Source organism: Thunnus maccoyii, chromosome 21, assembly GCF_910596095.1.
Source record: "Thunnus maccoyii chromosome 21, fThuMac1.1, whole genome shotgun sequence".
In the NCBI taxonomy this organism is placed as follows: domain Eukaryota; kingdom Metazoa; phylum Chordata; class Actinopteri; order Scombriformes; family Scombridae; genus Thunnus; species Thunnus maccoyii.
In genome coordinates, this window is record NC_056553.1 from 24,483,004 (window position 1) to 24,501,286 (window position 18,283).

Consider the following 18,283-nt stretch of genomic DNA (forward strand, 5'->3'; position numbering starts at 1 on the left):
TAACAGTGTTATTAAATACAACTTGCTGCAATTAACGGTTGTTTTCATTATCAATTAATCTGTCAATTAATTTTTTGATTAATCGATTAGTTGTTTGGTCCAGAAAATGGTGAAAAATGTCAATCTCTGTTTCTCAAAACTCTAATGTCTTGTTTTGTCCACAAAGATATTCAGTTTACTATCATAGAAGACAAAAAACCCCAGAAAATATTCACATATGAGAAGCTGGAATCAGAGAATTTGGAAATTTTCTTCTTTTTAAAAAATGACTCAAAATTAAAATGAATTGATAATCATAACGGTAGCCTACTAACTAATCGATTAATCGACTAGGCCTAGTTGTTGAAGCTCTAGAAGTCAGACAAACTGAAATAAAAGTCATCCGGTCAGAAAACACATCTCTACATATCCTGTAAGATTCCATTCAGGACCCAAATGTTTATTTTCAGCATTACAGTCCAGAGACAAACTCTTAGACACACAGGCTCTATTTGTCTTTGGCACTTGGAAAGTTAAATCCAGTCCATTGTTTGATTCCGGGGATCTGGCAGCTCTGCACCATTCTGAACAGCTAATGTTTCACAGGATTTCTTAAAGGTTAATTATTATAGGAAATGCCCTCCATCCTGTAGGCTCAACTGATCTTGGATACAGCCCCTAACAAAGTCACAAGGCCAATCCCTTTTTGATTAGAATATGCTTTTACCATGACTAATCAGCCACAGAATGACTTGAGTCACATTGTCGGTGTGAATTGCTTCTCTGTCAGCTTTCTGACGGAGCAAACAGTATCGTGGCTGTGTGTGTTGACCCAGGTACAGCCCCAGAGATGAGAGCTGAGTTTAGACTTGGCTGAATCAAAGTTATTTCAGCCCAACAATCTCCTGGTATACAGCCATGTTAACTCTGTGTGTGTGTGTGTGTGTGTGTGTTTGAGTCTTAGAGGGCCTCAACAAAGGTTGAGTTTGTGTGTGTGTGGCTTTGCATCGTATGACCTGACATTGTGACTGAGATTAGCTGCCAGAGCAACATGAAAGGTTACATTAATCTGCAGCACCACTCTGATCTACAGCATTGTATTCGGCAGATCAGCTGACACAAGTTCATGCGTTCAAATTCATGTACACAGAGGCGCTACGTTGGATCTTGTGTGTTGTTGTGCTAGGAATCCACTAGGACTGCAAATAACTGCTATTTCCAGTATTGATTCATCTGTTGGGTTTTTTCTTGATTAATTGATTAGTTGTTTGGTCCAGATGGTGAAAAATGATGATCACTGTTTCCCAAAGCACAAGATGACGTCCTCAAACTGTTTTTTTTTTTCAGCAGCAGTGCTGTTGTGTGTGTGTGTGTGTGTGTGTGTGTGTGTGTGTGTGTGTGTGTGTGTGTGTGTGTGTGTGTGTGTGCGTGCACAGAGCCCATGACACCAGTGGCAGTGGAATAACTTACAGCTAGCTTAGATCTGTTACAGATAGGTTTATCCATGTCCACACAGTCATGTGTGTGTGTGATGATTTACAGGAGCTTTTGACACCAGCTTTGGAGGTCAAGATAAGTGTCATTGTAATAAATGTCAAAAGTGAAATGCTTCAACACAGCTGGGTGGTGTAGAGATCCTCCCCCAAGAAAATGTGATGTTATTTAACTAAAAACTATGCATTTTCACCTCATTTTGGACCATTATCTTTACAATATTTATAAATGAAAGATCTATTAATAGATTTCTTTCACAGTACAGTCAGACATTAACAAGAATGAAGTAAGTGCTACAGCAAAGTCACTATATAACCTCAATAATGTCTCACTGGAAACTAATCTAAAATGTCAGTAGTGAAGTTTAAAAAGAATGAAGAACACAGACATCAGTCACTATCAGTCAGTCATCCTGTCATCTGTCTTCCTCCCTCTGCTGCTGCTGCTGATGTGATTCACTGCTGCAGGTAGTGCTGCTAGAGGAGAGGCTGCCATCTCAGCCAGTAGCTAAGTTTACAAGAATCTGACTAGTTTTAACCCAAAGCAGGCCCCACTAGCTGCCTACCACAACATGTGCATGCAGAGTCTGCATATCACCTGCCTGTGAACATGCACGTGACGCAGCTGCTGTCATAGATAATATTGCCTGGATGCTAGAGGCAGGTGTTGAGTTACGTGAGGCGGCTTTTGATTGTGTGTGTTCCTGTTACCAGCTGGTTAAAAGTAAACAGTTATTGTCACAGAGCTGGTCTGTGCCTTAAAGTAAGACATGCTTAACACACACAACCATTGACTGTATATAAATATGGATGATGTGTCTCCACTTCCTGCCGCTATGCAAAAGTGAAGCCAAAATATCTCCTTTCCGGGAGCTGCCATCTTGCTTGTGTGATGTCATTTGGAGCCAGAGTCTGCACAGTAGAGGCAGTCGGGACACGCCCCCTCAGCCGTCCCACGGCCTGACAGAGGCTTGAGAGTGGCCGTCACAGCTGTCAATCATGATATCACACCCCTTTTTATGTTCTTAACTTATCATAAAAATGAACACTTGTACAAACATCAGCATGAGAAGAACAACATAAAATGACAGAAACCATCTCTGGGATAAATGTATTTGACGTAGCCTATACTTTTATTTTGTAGTTTGACTCATGTCCCATCCACTAACATGGAGGGGGCGGGACTTATGAGCTATACTGCAGCCAGCCACCAGGGGGCAATCGAGATGTTTTGGCTTCACTTTTGGGGAGCTGTCATGACGTCCATCTTTATATACAGTCTATGCACACAACACACACACACACACCAAATTAATAGCATCCAGATGTATCTGTACTTACATCCTGCTGGCATTTGAACATCGTTATTTCTAATGACGGTAGATGACATATAAATGACACAATGTCGCTCTCTTCAACGACACTTCCTCCGGAGGAACGCTCATCTCTCTCGTGACTCTGTTGTACAATCAAAACAGCAGCATGTTGTTTGTTCAGCTAAGTCAACCAACTGTGCTGTGGGCATGGGCTGTTCTTAAAATACTGCCATATGATTGGTTACAAATAGCTTTGTTCCTGTGATGTGATAGGCTGCATTGTCAGACAGTGTTTCCCAACAACAGTTATAAGTTTTATGTTATTATTAGATATCATTTATTATGCCCAGTCCTAGCTGAGGCTCAGGGGTGTTGTGATATTTTAACCTGGTAAACTGATGGAAAATCAGGGAGAGTTCCATGTTTCTGTCTAAGTAACATCGCTCTAATGTCTTGAAGTCATCCGTGTTCCAATGAATACTCATAACTGGAAGACTACTGGCTACAGCTTCACCTTCTTGTTGGAGTAGTAGTATGCTACTCAGACAAATCAGTTTGGGATCTAGTCCAACTCTGAACTCCCAGCTCAGATGATTATTTTCTCTTTGCTCCACTAGACTTTTCATTCTGAGTGTGGCTGAAGCTGTTTACAGCTTTGGGTTTTTTTAGCAGGGACATTGTTCTAGTGCTTAATCAGTGTAATAACAGATGAAGGGGTTGCTGTTGTTTGGCCATACAACTTGTGTTTACTCCCTGGCTGACTCTTAGCCACTTCCCTGCTTGAGCCCCCTGAAGTCAGCAGTGGAATTCCATTTATGAGACCTTTTTTTTTCAGATTAAAGGCTTGGTCGTAAACTGGGCTTTGTCCACGCACCTCTCTGTGCTGGTGTGTTGTGAGTATTAGTTTTTACCTGGACACCATCAGATGTATGAAGAGAGATATTGTGCGTTACTTATTAAATTCCTGAATTTTTTTTTGTTTTGATGATGACAGTTTATTTATTCACCTAGCTGTTGTATAGAAAGTTCTGTCACATTATTCCGCTGGTTTGTCTCCAGCTGTAAAGCAGAGCCTAAAACTGAAGCATGATCATGAAACAATCATGCAGAACATTCTGCCGGTTACAGAGCGTTCTAGCAGTGTGTGTGCGTGTGTGTGTGTGTGTATGTGTGTGTGTGTGTGTTTATAAAGTGTGAAGTGTGATGTGCATGGTGAGCAGTTTCCGGACTGAGATGTGGATAGATGCTGCCCAGCTCACGCCTCTCTGCCCAGTTGCCCTCCCAGCATTCCTGCTCTGTGGGGAAACTCCCTGCGTGTGTGGACTAAACCACTGATTGTGGCTCAATCACTTTCTTACTGGGCCTACGAAGGAGGATGTTCAAACTCTAAACAGACAGTCACAGGACGTCAATTCCTCGGATCAGTAAAGACGTCTTCCTTCTGCCTGTAGAAAGCAGTTATCAACGTCTGAGCACTGATAATAAACTTTTAATGTCCATTTTGCTACTTAACTATCAGTTGATATGAAATAAAGAGTGCCTCCATGGCCACGTACTTCAGAAGTAAGCTCAGCTAGATCATGATGTGTCAGGGTCTGTCTGATGGATTGATTGATTGTTATCATGGCATTGTTCTGGGTCATCAGACTAGTGCATCAGCATCTTCCCTCTCTTCATTCTTCAGGACCATCTATATGAAAGGTGCTGTTGTTATAAGAGTAATGCAGCTGCTTTAAGAAATAGAGCAGCGTGTAATGTGTGCGGTGTTGAGTGAGTAGGAGTCTCGTGCATGAAAAACGGTTGCTGTTTGACTCCTACTAGCTGGCTACTTCTCATGTTGAGCGGGTGAGGTTGGCTGAGGATGGAGGGGGGAGTTTAAAGTAATACCCTCCAATACGTCTCTGCAGTGGGAGACCCAGATGGCCCGCAGCCAAGCTCCTTTAGTGGCTACGACAATGGTGATGCAGTCAGTGAATTCCATATGGTTAAGACCCAAAGCTTTTTCCATGATGGGACTTAGTGACAGAAACGGCCACTCTCTTATTAGCCCATATGGTCCTGGGCAGAGCTCTTTAGTGATTGAACTCCCCCCCCCCCCCCCCTTCTTGCTTGGCTATCACACCAGGAGCCCATCCTCATGACTATGGTAACATTGCTAACATTACCATTATTTTTCAATTTGATTTGTTCCAATTCACATCCAAAAAAATGTGTTTTCCCTCTGGAATTGTATTCTTTGCAGGGGAGTAAACTATGAAAGATGAAATCTCTGCTGATGCTGTGCTATCATCTCCTTTTCATGACAAAAGCCTTTTTTTTTAATGGATCTGCCTACAGTATGTAGAAATGACTGGAATATTGTTATGATTTTAGCATCTAATTATTAAAAATGCTGCTGAGACTTGGACAAGAACATGCTGGGGTTTGCTGCTAACAATTTGATTTGACTATTTTCTGGAATGTTGAAGATTGGAATCTGTAGCATGGAGTGGGTGTTTGGTTTTGCTTTGTGATTATTAAAAAAAAGCAGTAGTGAAAGAACAAGAAAGTAATGACAGATGTATTTCAACAAAGGGAAATAAAGAAAAAGAGAGAGAGAGATCGATGTCGATATCGTGGTGAACCGCCACAAATAAATCAATGTATGGGAACCACTGAATTGACAGGAGGATGCATACTGTCACCAGGCCTGGTGTGCACATGGAATCTGTTGATGCTAGTGGGAGTGTTTGGCCCCGAGCCAGTGAAAATCTTTATTTCATTAAATGCATCCAGAGCTGGCACGGCAGCCTGTCACAGAGCCCAGCTATGAACACAACCAGAGATCCACTGACAGGGATTTTGAAAGCTGATACACTGAAACTACTGATGGCTAATGTTTTGTTGTAGGTGTGAACACATGCTGTGCACCGAGCTATTCCTTAAAGGAGCCACGCTACTTGTAAACACATTTTAGTTTGGATAACATCTTTTAAAAGACTTTTTTTTTTAAAAAATCCCTGATGCTTAGGCCTGGCGGGGGGTCACTGGCGGAAACCCTGATATATAGCGCATGGGACATTTACATTGTCCATCAATGACAAGGATAGGGAAGCACTTCCTGTTGCCAACAATAGCTGTGTCTAAATTCAGGAGCTGCATCCTTGAAAGACAAAATGCATCACAGCGGTGCGACCAAGGCTGTCTCATTTCGAAGGCTCCTTCAAATGCCGTCTGAGAAATGTGGCCTTCTTTGCCCGAATTTGGAGGATCCAATGGATGGATCCTTCACAGCCCAACGTATCCCAGAATGCATTTCACACCAACCGACAGCGGTGATGGCAGAGATTTTGAGCCAGACTAAGCTGTTGTAATTTTTACTGTCACTTTATTAAGTTTTAATATTTTTTCAGGTGAGAAAATAATCATTTAGATTCCCATCATGTGGTCAGTTTATCCAAATCACGGCTGTTTTTAACTCTGCTGAGATGATGAGCTGAACGTCCGTCGTCATCCAGGGGAGAACATGATCTGATGAACTGATATATGACATCATTCCTTTTGGAAGATTGTTGGCCTCACAGATGAAATCTAACAATTGTAGCTGCCACATTAGTTTATCTGAATGTAAAGTGAAGCTTCATGTTTTTACTGGACAGAACAACAGTGTACATACAGACAGATCAGTCTATATTACATGTTTTATTTTATTAAGCTACATAACAGTTTTCATTTTTATTCTAGCTACATTACAGACTCAATAACATAATTGACTGCTTCTCTCAATGAGGTTATATTTTGTGAGAACAAAAATGTTAGTGGAGGTTTGAGTTGAGATTATTTAAGTTATTACTCAGTGTATTACCTTCACTTGAGTGTGTTTAGATGGATGGTGATGATGGTGATGGTTGCATTAAGTTGGAGTTGTTGAATCCTGTAGCAGCGACTTTTCTTGTCAAGTTTTACAAACTTGAAGATCCATCTTCTCGAACAACCGCCGGCCATTTTTCATGTAAGCAAAATACTCCCACACTGACGATTGAAGGTGTTTTGGTGAATACAAGGCTTCAGTGGTGGGTCTCTCAGCCTTTGCCAGAACATGTTTCCTTTAGCTAATGTAACTCCCTCAAACATTAGTGAGGGGAGTTGCTCTTGTGACAGCATGTGGAACTTGTTGCACCATGGCATTTTAAACCTGCAATGTGGAACTTTTACATATAAATGAACATCTGTTACATTCAAGCCTTTGCCAAACAAGTTCACAGAATGCTGATTAAGCCCATCACCAACAGATAAATCTCTGTATTTCAAAGTATACACAGTTTTTAATCTGGTGTTGGGTTTGACATTCCTGCGCTGGCTGGATGAGTGCATACTGAGCATGCTCTATGGGCAGAGAATGCACACTAAAGACTCTCGCGGCTGAGCGGCTAACTTCCTGTTAGCCCTCTGCTAACTTGAACGGGAATAAAATAATTTAATCGTGCTGCTCTTCTAGACTTTCCAAATGTTATCGGACTGAATGGATCAAATTCTGACAGTGAAAGGAGTCATTTGGCGGGGGGGGGGGGGGGTTTTACAACAGCAACGTTAGCAATGGAGTAGGCTACAGCAGAGCCAATGATGTAAACACACGTCAACTGTGTTTTTGTAATGATCTCACTGCCAGAAGGAGGAGACAAAAGTCCTGCACTCCAACTTTAAGCTGCTACACCAAGTTTGTTTTGGTTCTTGTAGTCTGCCAGTTGCACCTATGAACTTTTTTTTTTAACACAATTGTCTAGTTTTGTTTAATTTTCCTCACAGTACAACCATTGTTCATGGAAAAATAAAGTACCATGATGTCTCTTTTTACAGAGTGAGAACAGAAACACTCGCTGTAGCTCAGCCTTTACGGTTCCAAAACTGTGACATTCTAAAGCGTGGTTAATAGTGAAATTGGTTAATTGCTGCATCCTTACTGAAAAAACTCATTAGTTGCAGCCCTAGTATAAAATTTCAAGGGCAGTTTAGCAGGCAGATACAGTGTTTGAACCTTGCAACTATGAGTTGAAAGCTACCTAAGTATGATTTCATTTCTCTCGCTGGTTTAACTGGGGAATAACTCAGCAGTGTCACAGTAAGTATGTTAGAGTAAGAATGAAGCTGTGTGTGAGATGTGTAAATCTTCCATTAGTAAACACTTACAGTACAACTAGGCCATGTTTGAAGCTATAAACAGCTGCTGCAGCTCTCCATTAAACCTATTGTATTCAAACTTTATCAGCATGTTAATGCACACAAGCACAACTACAAGGCTTTCTGCTGCAGCTTGTCTTTAGGCTGTGACCTCCCAAAGCCATCCACTCCATCCATTAGACTGCTTCTTTACATTCAATGTAACCGTGCCATCACCTCTGGCTTGGTCTGTGTATACACAAACACACACACACACACACACACACACACACACACACACACACACACACACACACACACACAAAAGCCATCTCTTTCAGGGTGTAGTCTGTGAATGAGGCTGCTGGCTTTGGAAATGTGCTGACGCTGCTTTAGAAAAGGCTGTGGTGGCCCACTATGGTTTCTAAAGAGCAGGCCCAGACTCCCAAACCAAACAGCATGTATCTGCTGTTCCCAGGCATGACCACACCCACTCCAAAACACACTGCTGCTGCTGCTGCTGCTGCTGCTGCCACGGCTCTTTAAAGCACCACCACCTAGAGAAGGATGCTAAAATAAAGAAAAGTGGAAAAATAAAAAATCATAGCTTACTTCTGTTTTTCAATAATCTAACTGTGCTCCCACCACCGTAAAACAAAGAAGTCCAACAAAGAATCACTCAATCTAACACTGCACAATCAATCAGTCTGGTGTCAAGACACCACACAACTACACGCTCTTCTAGCTGTTCAGACACATCCGTAGGCAGATTGATTTGTAGAAAAATGTGAAATAGAAAAAATCAATTTTACAAGCCATTATGTTGGAACACATTCACTGTGTATGTATGTTACAGTACATAGTGCTAAAGGCTATGACCAGCCCTCTGTATGCATGGATGAAATACAGGCCTGCAGCAGTCTCTTTCCTGATGCACTTTATTATAACTGTGTTATTACTAAAACCAATTATTTCACATTTTTAGCTTGAGGAGTTGATCAGCCAGCCCAGTCACAAGTCACATTTACTCCAGTAGCTGTGTACAATCAGGATTTGTTTGAATAAATGAAGGATTGACTCAATGAAATGGGGGAAATGCCAGAAGCACTGAGTCAAGTGGACAGAAAGGCCTCTTTGAGAGCAACAGCAAGGCGTCATACTGCAGGATCAACGGCCTCCTTCACACTGTCTAATGGAATGACATCCCAGAATGCCAGAATGCCAGCTTTTCATAGTTTCTCTGAAATGTCTCTAGAAAAAAAAAGTCTTAGTCATGTGTGCTTACATACCTGTTTAATCTCCCAGTAACAAAGAAAGACAGTACATGTGCTGTTATGTCCTGTTTGTGTAAATGTGTGTTTAAAAGGCAAAGCGAGAGGCAAGTGGAGGTTGTTTGTGTCGGGCTGCGATAACATTGTTCAATGTTGTAATGACGATATGACTTGTGATAACAAAATGCACGTGTGCATATTAGCTATATTCCTGTCTGTCTACTTTGATATGCTGCTAACATGGACCCCAAACATTGAATAGCCTATGCACACTGAATAAAGAAATGACAGAAATGATTTCAAACATGCTTTTATTGAACACATTTTGCACATGAATACCCAACCAATGAAACAGAACATTCATTTAAAAAAGGCATTATAACTATTAGAAGTTAAGGTTTAATTTCCCCTGCTCCTTTTAAAATCATTTCTTCTAAACTCAACAAAAACATCTCTTTCCATACAGTGTTGAAATAAATACATATCTGGAGAAAACAACTTAAATTATTCAATGAATATAAATGAAACATGGCAATTTAAAGTAAGTGTAACTCCTGTTACAATCATCAACTCCCTCGACTCTACCCAACAAGTTGCAGAGATTTATAGTATGAGAGGGAAAATAGAAAAAGAGTAAAGCCTCTAAATCAAGAGAAGATTTGATCAAATCAAATACTCAATGGGAGCATTCCCAAAATGCACTGCTCATCTGACATGTTGTATGTCCTGTTGTCCAATCTGTAATCAAGACTGCTGTTCTCTGTTTTGAACTCAGAATAGATTAGACCAGCGCACGGTGATTAAAAGATAATGATGACACCAAACCATGTTAGACATCTTTCAGTAAAGTTAGCTCATACATCAAGTTAGGGCCAGGGTTCAGCTACTGGGATTGTCTTATAATAATTCAATTTATGTGTCCTTTGTACTTCATTTTTTTCAAAAAGTGACAGCCTTATTTCAGTGAAAGTATTCGTTGTATAAAGACTTTGGTATCAAATTGATCAGGGCTGCACCTAACTGTGTTTTACATTATCTATTGATCAGTAGATTGTTCTCATCAGTAGTTGATTGGTCCAAAAAATGTCTAAACTGGTAAATAAATAAATAAAAATGACCATAACAATTTACCTTAGCCCAAGTTGAAATTGTCAAATTAAGTGTTTTGTCTGACCAACAGTCCAAAACCCAAATATATTGTGTTTAATGGGAGATATTCATATCGGAGAAACTGGACCCAGAGAATTTTTTACTTTAAAAAAACTTGGATGATTAATCAATTATTGATTATTGTCTGTCCACTAATTGATCAGTTGACAAATCATTTTGGCTCTAAAATGAATAAAGTACTTTATTCATCTCAATGAGAAATTGTGGAACTTTTATGGAATGATGAAACATGTTACCAGAGCACAAACCTTCAAAGCCAAAATTTTAAAAAAAAAAGAATATAATAATTATGGATCTGTTTGACTGATCAAGTTCTGGACAAAATCTTCACATGCAGTTTATCAAAGCAGTTGCATCGATAAAAGAATAGTGTGTAACACATGTATAAATGTAGTAATGTGTAGCTCCCAGCTGCATCAGCCTCATGACTGTCACATGAGGCCAGCTGAGGATGAAGCAGCTCCATCCAGTGCTTCAGGCCCGCCGCTGCTCGTCATGCTCTGCACCCTCATACACAGTCTTTATCATTGTCTTTCAACGTCTCAGCTCCTCTTCTTGCTCTTAGCTGTGGTTTGGTAAAGAATGACGTGAATTACTCGTGTGTGTTCGATATTTTTTTTTGCTCTTGTTCTGCAGGCCAGCTAGTTCTATGTTTTTACTGCCCCTGTAGCACTGAATGATTATAATAGTCTTCTTTGTTAAAGTTCTAAGAACCCTCAAGTTTTGTCAGGTTATATTAAAATCCATTTGCTCTGGACTTTTAATGAGTCCTACTGTATGTAAAACTCTTTTATCCTTAAAAGATAGAGCTGTACATCCTGCCTGCAGTGACAATGATGGTGCTGCTAGTTTACAGAAGTTGATTTCATTGGGCAGGTAGGCAGTGCAAATGTCAAAGTTGAAACTTGTCCATCTTGAGAGGACATGGTTTCACCTCGGCAATGGAAACAAATATGCTTATTATATGCTTTAGCAATTGAAATGTCAGTGGACTGAAGTTGAAACGTTAAAGTGAAACAAAAAGACTGTGGATCAGTGGTTTTCTGTGCCTTTGCTGGCACATTGGTGCATTTATTTGCACTTTATGGCCTCCTATAGATCATTTATTGTGTTTAATGTGTGCAGTGGGGACGAACTCATGTGCCTTTAAATGGTTTTTACCACTCTGACAGCCCGCTACATCAGTGGCTTTCAGTCCTGATTGAATGGTTTCATTGTTCAGCCAATCAATTGTGGTGAAAATCAGGTGTGTGTAGAGCAGGGAGATGCTGTATACAGTGCTTTGAGTCCCTGGGAGCAGGGTTGAGAACCACTACCTTAGCTACACATCCCAACTTGTAATGAATGAAAAAGTGGTGTAAACCTTAAGTGTCTTCTCACCGTTTTAAATCAGAATAATGTATCTTTTTGTCACTGTGGCACTGGAATGAGAGGTGAAACATCACTATTGGTTCTGTCCATGCTGACAGCAGATCCACAGAAAGAAGAGAGTATTTGCTGGGTCACAATACCAGTCTGTATCCACCACCAACCCCCACAGCCTGGGTTATTATCTCGCTCTACTGTATAAATTACCAAGGGCAGCGTGAGCTTGATATATATAGATTTCAGCTGCTCTGATACTGTTTCTTTGTCTGAACTTTGTCCTTCTAGTTGTTTTTTTAGTGTCACCACAGACAACTTCTCAACTCACCTGCTGTAGTCTAGAGGCTGTAGTGTTTTATTTGTATGATCCCTGCTACATCAGTGATTACACTGAGATGTTCTATTTCCAGTAAGCTTTATATCCCATCCTTTATTTACTTCAAGTCACAGAATGAAGCCTAGCCACATTTAAAGACGCAGAGAGCAGTTTCGGTGTGTCAGTGAGAGTGAAGCTTGGCTGTGGCTCGCTCAGGTTCAGCTAGGGTGCTGCTGCTGATTATTGGAGCATCGACTTGCCAGCAGTAGCCAGAGGGAAGGCATGATGTGGGCTTGTCATCTCCATCACCAGCTGCATTTCAGAGGATTTCCCCTGGGCAGCATGCACGTGTGAGCACACACACACACACAGTTATGTGGTCTTCACATGAGAGCACCTTCCAGCCTGAAATAAAACTGGGTCAGTTGTGATGGAAAAAAAAAAAAAAAAGGGACACACTGCCAGCAATGTCCACAGCCAGGTCCACAAAATGTCTTTTACTTATGTTTTAAACTCAGCATCTATACAGCTGTGTTTCAAAGTTAGTCATCCACTGCTGATACTCTACCACTTAACGATTGACTCTAATAGATTTTGGCAAATAATGATAGCTCTTTAAATGCTTTATTCTTACATTAAATGAAGCATATTCTGCACATTTCCCGGTCAATATTTTTAATCTAGAATATCTTTGTATGGTTTACAGTTCAAAAGACTCCTTATTTAACTTCTACTTGTCCTTTATGCAGCCCCTCAGTTCAGCCTCTGTCTGAAACAGGACGTTTTAGGCCCCTTTCAAGAGAAGTGTCAGGGTTTCTTAGCTCCTGGACTCTGGAACAGCGTTCCATTAAGAGAAGAGAAATCCATGCACATCTTAAAAAAAAATTGTTTTCTTTGGCTTCCTCTTGATTTTATCATCTTAATTTGTTGATTGTACCCTTTATTCTTCTTTTTATATATTGTCTCTTCTGTCTCTTATCTCCTTCTTTCCTGTTGCTTTCTCTTTGTAAAGCACATTGTGATCCCACAGATGTCTATGAACTGTAGTTACATGCACAGTTTTCCTGTGCAGTGAGTGATTATAAACCACAACAATAACTAACTTGGTCACACCAGCATGCACCTGTTCCTTCAACCTCATCACATCTCTCCTGCAGCCCTCCACAGTTAGTAAAAACCTCTAGTTGAGATTATCCAGATAAACTGTTGGCTTGTTTCCAACCTGTCTGCCTCGTTTCGCCCCGCCTGACTCCGCTCAGTCAACATCATGTGTGTGATTTTGTGTTCACTTCTTGAAAGGTAACACACAATCTTGTTACAGCACAAAGGTAAAAAAAAGAGGCAGAAAGTTTTTATTTTCCAACCGCCTGATGAAAGCATTCCTCATCCAGTCACGTTGGCAGCAGTTTAAGTATAAATGCTGTGGACATAAAAAGAATTTCAAGGCAGTTGGTCTTGTTGATTAACATTAAACAGAATAAATGAGCCTGTAAACAATTAGTGAAGGGACATTTAGCCCTGACTCACATTATATCTTGATGGGTGACTTTCTGGTTTGTACTTGTTAAAATGAGAGTGAGCTGTCAGGATCGCTGCATTATTTCTAACAATTAAGGTCTCATGAACTAGAACCAGAATTCAGAAGAAAGATCTGTCTTGTCTTTATTTGAAGGAATACGGTGTCATTGTCTCATTAGAATTAGACTGAACTTAACGAGCCATGATGTTTTCTGTGGTATGTTTGAACAGTCCAGGGGTCCTGCAGTTTCATTCTTACTGTAACTAAACAACATTTAGTATACAACACTGATGGTCTTCTTGTCTTCCAGGGGCAAGTTTGCTGTGGTCAGGAAGTGCGTGGAGAAATGCACAGGTCACGAGTACGCCGCAAAGTTCATGAGGAAGAGGCGGAAAGGCCAGGACTGCCGGATGGAGATCATCCACGAGATCGCAGTGCTGGAGCTGGCCACGGCCAGCCCCCGGGTGGTCAACCTCCACCAGGTCTATGAGATGGCTTCTGAGATGGTGCTGGTCCTGGAATTGTGAGTATCCAACCTGCACAGAACAACAGTACACTCAACACTTAAACTTGTGTGTTTATGGGTTGATATGCCTATGAGTGTGAGGGAAATATGGTCACCTTAGTCTGGAATGATGATCCTGGATATCTGGTATCATCAAGTTATCAGCTGGCTTTGTTTACTCTGGGTTTCCCATCCAGGTATGAGTGTGTTCACATGAATTACAAGCAATCATTACAACCATCAGAGGATGACTTTAATATGATGAAACAGTGATATGAGCTTGCATTATATACAGTAATTTTAAAGTACATACATATAAAAGTACAACTATAAATAAGGACTGGAATATTTACATGTATGATAAGCTGCATGGCTGATAAGGTATATTTGACTGATGTTGCATTTATAATTAACAGACTTTCTAAGTATCACAAAGTCACCTTGTGTTATCCAGAGGTGCATGTTGGTGGAAGAAGAGATTAAAAGCATATGCAGTCAGGAATCCTGTCGGGGATTAAAGAAACATATTAAGCTGTATTCACTATTTATGAATCTGTTAGTTTGGTAAACTAACTCTCTTCTTCTTTCTTGCAAAAGATTGAGGCCTCGTGTATAATGATGGTTGTTCCATCAGCCTCCTAATGCTTAGAAATAAACATGATTTTTACATGAATTGCTTCAAAAGTTTGTGAGTGTGAACTAAAGTAAACACAGGAACTAGCTGCCTGTAGCAGCATTATAGCTAACTGTAAAGGGAAGTACATCCAGGGCAGCTTGCACATGGGTTTGTTTACGTCTGAGGCTGTGGATAGCTTAGTAGATGAAATAAAATGCTTCATGTCTGCAAGTTTCCAAATTGCAAGGATAAAACGACAAGATCCACACTGAACAGTTTTCCATGCATAACCATTGGATAGCAGAGACTTCCATATTATAATTCCTCACACAGTTACGTGTTGTAATCACATTTTTCTTACCGTGTGGAGCTGAACGTTCAGTCTAACCAGCCTCGCTCATTTCTTCCAGTTAATTTTGTGGAGGTAAAACCGTCTCAAGGACGACAGTGTTGATAAATGCTGTGAATCCATGTGTAGTAGTTACACAGCTGGGATTACTCTCATCCGTGGATACTTCTAGATTTTCCAAGTCTGGCAGCAGCAGGTCCCTCTCTGCATTTCAAAGTTTTCCTCTTCATTCTTCAGGAGAACACTGAGTAACGTTACTGTACGTTTACTCTCTTTACAGTCCTGTTGCCCTTCTGCATATCATTCTTTGTTTTTCTTCTTTCATTTGTTGTACTCCGGCTCAAATAAATACGCTTGTGTTTTTTAGTTTCATTACAGTCCAACCGCAGTGAAAGTCAGCCTCGTACATGTAAGCGTAGCGGCGTGCGCGGATGACTATGTGGGTGGTTCGGTTAGCCAGCAAACTGCCCCAGATACAGATCACTATTCAGTTGTCCATAATGCTGCTACAGGCGGCTAGTTCCTGTGTTTACATTTGTTAAGACTCAGAAACAAACTTTTGAAGTGATTCATGTAAACTCCATGTACTCCTGACAGTAGATTAGCCACAATAAACCTATATACAGACCCAGTCATGCAACACATGAATAAATCAATAAATGAATACTGTGAAACCGCCCAAATCTTAAAATATAACATGATACCAATTTGTGTGAAGCACAGCACAGTTTTTTGTAAAGTTATTTCCCTCTTCCCTGTCATTCTGTGGGGGGGTGTTCATTAATGCCATATTCACTTCCTGTCAGCTCTGCACATGCTCTTCACCTGCTCTTTGAGTGTGATTATTGGTTTTTAGTTTGTTTGATTGCTGTAAGGCTGTAGTTGGATCTAATATTTTTACAGTGTCCAGCAGTGTTGTTTAGAATTGGGTCCTCTATGTTTCTGTCAGACTGTAAAGGTTTGCACACTGAGATTCGGTTTGCCTGTGACTAAACATAGAAATACCACAGGAAGTAAACAGTGTGAGCAGTGGCAATGTAGCCGCAGTGCTCCAGCAAACAATAGCTAGTGCCTCGCCTGTATCACCCTGAACACACCACAGATATAAAACATTAGATGTGACGTTACGTTATAACTCATGGGATAACCATCATACCTGGGTATTGTTTACAGTTGCCACCTATGGGCAGCATCTATGGTTGTCAGCTGTGCAGCACCTAATTGCTTTACCAAAAGGACCAAAGAGACCAGTGAGGCTGGCATCACTTTCCACACGTCAGTACAGAGTAGAGGAGAGATCTATTTTTTACATATGGGTCAACCAAAACTACAAAAAGCTGGTGCACTAGGTGACTTCACTGTTAGCTACAAAGTAACAAACCAGCTGAGTTCTAAGTCTAGCTGTCAATCACACTGATCTAGTACTAATGTTAGTTTAAATGTACAGCAGGTAATTATCCACAGTAATGAAGAATATAGCAAAATGAACTGCAGCCAGCAACCGGAAATGAGACAATACACTTACCGCAGCATGTCAGCAGCATGTGCATTTATATTGCAGACAATGATTTAATTTTTTCAATTTTGTCTTAACTTAATATGTCAGAAGTGTCTTTGGTATTCTGAATGGCTAATATGCTACATTAAGCAATATCCTTTATATAGAATTACTAAATAGATTCAGTATTATGGCAGGCAGTTATAATCAGAAACAGACCCACTGTAATATATTCATATATTTATTAATGTCATACATTGTACATTAGGCAACATATTTCTCTCTCTCTCTCTCTCTCTCTCTCTCTCACTCACACACACACACACACACACACACACACACACACACACACACACACACACACACACACACACACACACACGTGATTATGTATCGGTTTACTACAGTAACCGCACCAGTTGTCGATGATCTCATCTCACTGGTCATGCCTGGGTCATGCTTGACCTGGTTTCCATAGAGAGAGAGAGTGTGTGTGTGTGTGTGTGTGTGTGTGTGTGTGTGTGTGTGTGTGTGTGTTCATGGTTTCCTCTCTCTCTCTCTGTCCTTGTCTCTGTCCCTCCACATGCCATATTGGATTTAGCCTGCATCTCTTTACCATAGTGACATCCAACCCTACCCCACCCCCCATACACACACACACACACACACACACACACACACACACAGATGAGAATCCTCAACCCTCAACAGTTTTCAAACTGGGCAAATCACTAAATTAGATGGTATTGACACATTCTGGATCAGCTCATCACTGACACACATAGATATGCACTTGAACATGGCTGTGAGTGTGTAATGCTGACATTACCACCACAAACATACACTTTTACATGCACTCTATGCTGGATGGGTGCTACAAGCGATAAATCAGTACAAATGTCCAACAGGGCTCTGTTCAGTAGTTCATTTCGTGGCAGCAGGTCAGATTAGAGGTGGTGAGAATGCACTGTTGAAACAGGAAGTCAGCTGGATTTACAGCTGTATGCAAAAGTTTGGGCACCCTATGACAAAAAAACATATTTTGGTGTTTTTTTTTTAATTTAAAAGATGTAAACACAGTCTCTCTAGGATATGGAAAAAACACCATTTTCAAGAGTTCCAAAGTCTCAAATTGTTTTTACTCTCAGACCTTAATCAGCTCGTTAGGCCTGAGGCATGTCAACAACTGTCATTTGGAAATGTCAGCTGGTGCCATTTTCAAAGCTTTACAAATACTCTGACTCTTTAAACTTTGTGCGAACACTCAGCAACCATGAGTTCCTCTACGCAGCTGCAAGGCAGGGGAAGACTACAAGAAGATAGCAAAGCATTGTCAGCTTGCAGTTTCCACAGTGTGAAATGTAATTAAGAGACGGCAGGTTAGGGGAACTGTGAAGGTCAAGATGACATGTGGAAGACCAAGAAAACTCTCAGAGAGGACTGCTCATATGTTGGTCAGAAAGGCACATCAGAATGCCCATTTAACTGCAAAAACCTGCAGGAAGATTTAGCAGACACAGGACTGGTGGTGCACTGTTCCACTGTGCAGTGATGCTCGCACAAACAAGACTTTCATGGAAGAGTCAGTAGAAGAAAACATTTCCTGTGTCCTCATCACAAAATCCACACAAAGTTGCACAAAGTTACTGAGATCTCTCAGCCGACTGTCGGCTCTCTGTCTCCCAGCACTCATTTAAAGTGAAAGACTACTGTTTCATTCTGGGTGTACATTAACTGAACTTTTACTGAA

The 18,283-nt window shown here is 40.8% G+C and overlaps 1 protein-coding gene across 1 annotated transcript in view; it reads left to right on the forward strand.

Annotated features, from left to right (window-relative positions):
- Positions 1-18,283, forward strand: part of stk17a (serine/threonine kinase 17a) — a 35,457-nt gene that overhangs the window by 920 nt on the left and 16,254 nt on the right. The window contains exon 2 of the mRNA XM_042399707.1: positions 13,876-14,088. Within this exon, the coding sequence (XP_042255641.1) occupies positions 13,876-14,088 (213 nt within the window). The remainder of the gene's footprint in view (positions 1-13,875; positions 14,089-18,283) is intronic.